The sequence below is a fragment of the Poecilia reticulata genome, linkage group LG16, assembly GCF_000633615.1.
Source record: "Poecilia reticulata strain Guanapo linkage group LG16, Guppy_female_1.0+MT, whole genome shotgun sequence".
In the NCBI taxonomy this organism is placed as follows: domain Eukaryota; kingdom Metazoa; phylum Chordata; class Actinopteri; order Cyprinodontiformes; family Poeciliidae; genus Poecilia; species Poecilia reticulata.
Window position 1 is genome coordinate 6,700,762 of NC_024346.1, and position 1,164 is coordinate 6,701,925.

At 46.6% G+C, this 1,164-nt stretch overlaps 1 protein-coding gene across 1 annotated transcript in view; it reads left to right on the forward strand.

Annotated features, from left to right (window-relative positions):
• gabbr1a (gamma-aminobutyric acid (GABA) B receptor, 1a) overlaps positions 1-1,164 on the forward strand; it is a 97,145-nt gene that overhangs the window by 80,597 nt on the left and 15,384 nt on the right. The window contains exon 16 of the mRNA XM_008431060.2: positions 1,035-1,164. Coding sequence (XP_008429282.1) covers positions 1,035-1,164 — 130 coding nt within the window. The remainder of the gene's footprint in view (positions 1-1,034) is intronic.

Sequence of the window (1,164 nt, forward strand, 5' to 3'; positions counted from 1 at the left end):
TAAACGCAGCCGATGGTTTCTGAGGATAAACGCAGCCGATGGTTTCTGAGGTTAAACACAGCCTCATGTGAAATGGAGGGACGGACCTGTGGACCTCTGAACGCTGTGATTTATTTGTCCGGATGAGGAATTTCTCCCTCTGAGGAGATTTTATGAAGCAGTCACAGACTGCGCGGCAGTTTGGGATTAGCTCTGTGCTTTTGGGACTAGACGTTTCTGTAAGGAACATTTATATTTTTACGATTTTTAAATGTGCAAACTCCCAGCTGTAAAAGCACACACACCTCCAAATTGCCCCCCAAATCTGTCAGTACAGCGTTGAGCTTCTCGTCTGAAGGAACGGCCATTTTTACTGCAGATTATGTGGATTACGAAGCGTCGGCCCGCAATTTCATAAAAACGTCGGATCAAACGTCATCAGCTGGGAGACGTCTTCCCCGCCGTCTGGCTTTTATTCCTAATCTGAGGGATTTGAGGGTAAATGATCTGTTTTCATCTCTTGTTTGTCCAGGTGGTGTAAGTGACTAACTGCTCTCATCGTTATAAAGTGGTGATTTTACTCGTATTTAAATTCATGAAGCTTTAGTTGTGATCAGCCGTTCTGCAGCGAAAGCAACACGTTTCTGCTAATTCACAGTTAATTAGGGAAAAATAATGTTTTCTGCTTCTCTGCAGAGAACGCAACACATTTTCCTTTCTCTCTGGGAAAAGTAGCTCTTCACCTGAAACTGTCCTGTTGCACAGACGACGACGACGACACGTCGCCTTCTGTCAACACTAATTATCCTCGTGCCTGGAAATCACACTTCAGAGGAGAAACCCTGGAGTCTTTCCATTTCCAGCCCCTTTTCTCAGAGTGACAAAAGACGAAAAAACACGCAAACGGTTAACAAAAATCAGAACATTTCCTCCGACTTGTTTCCTTTCTAATTGCACCTTCCAGCAGAAAGCAGGGTGTGTGTGTGTGTGTGTGTGTGTGTGTGTGTGTGTGTGTGTGTGTGTGACTGACTGTGTTTGCTGTGAATCTGTTGCAGCTACATCCAGAACTCTCAGCCCTACCTGAACAACATGACAGCGGTGGGCTGCATGATGGCGCTGGCTGCAGTGTTCCCGCTGGGGATCGATCGGCACCACGTCAACAGACCGCAGTTCCCCGTCGTCTGC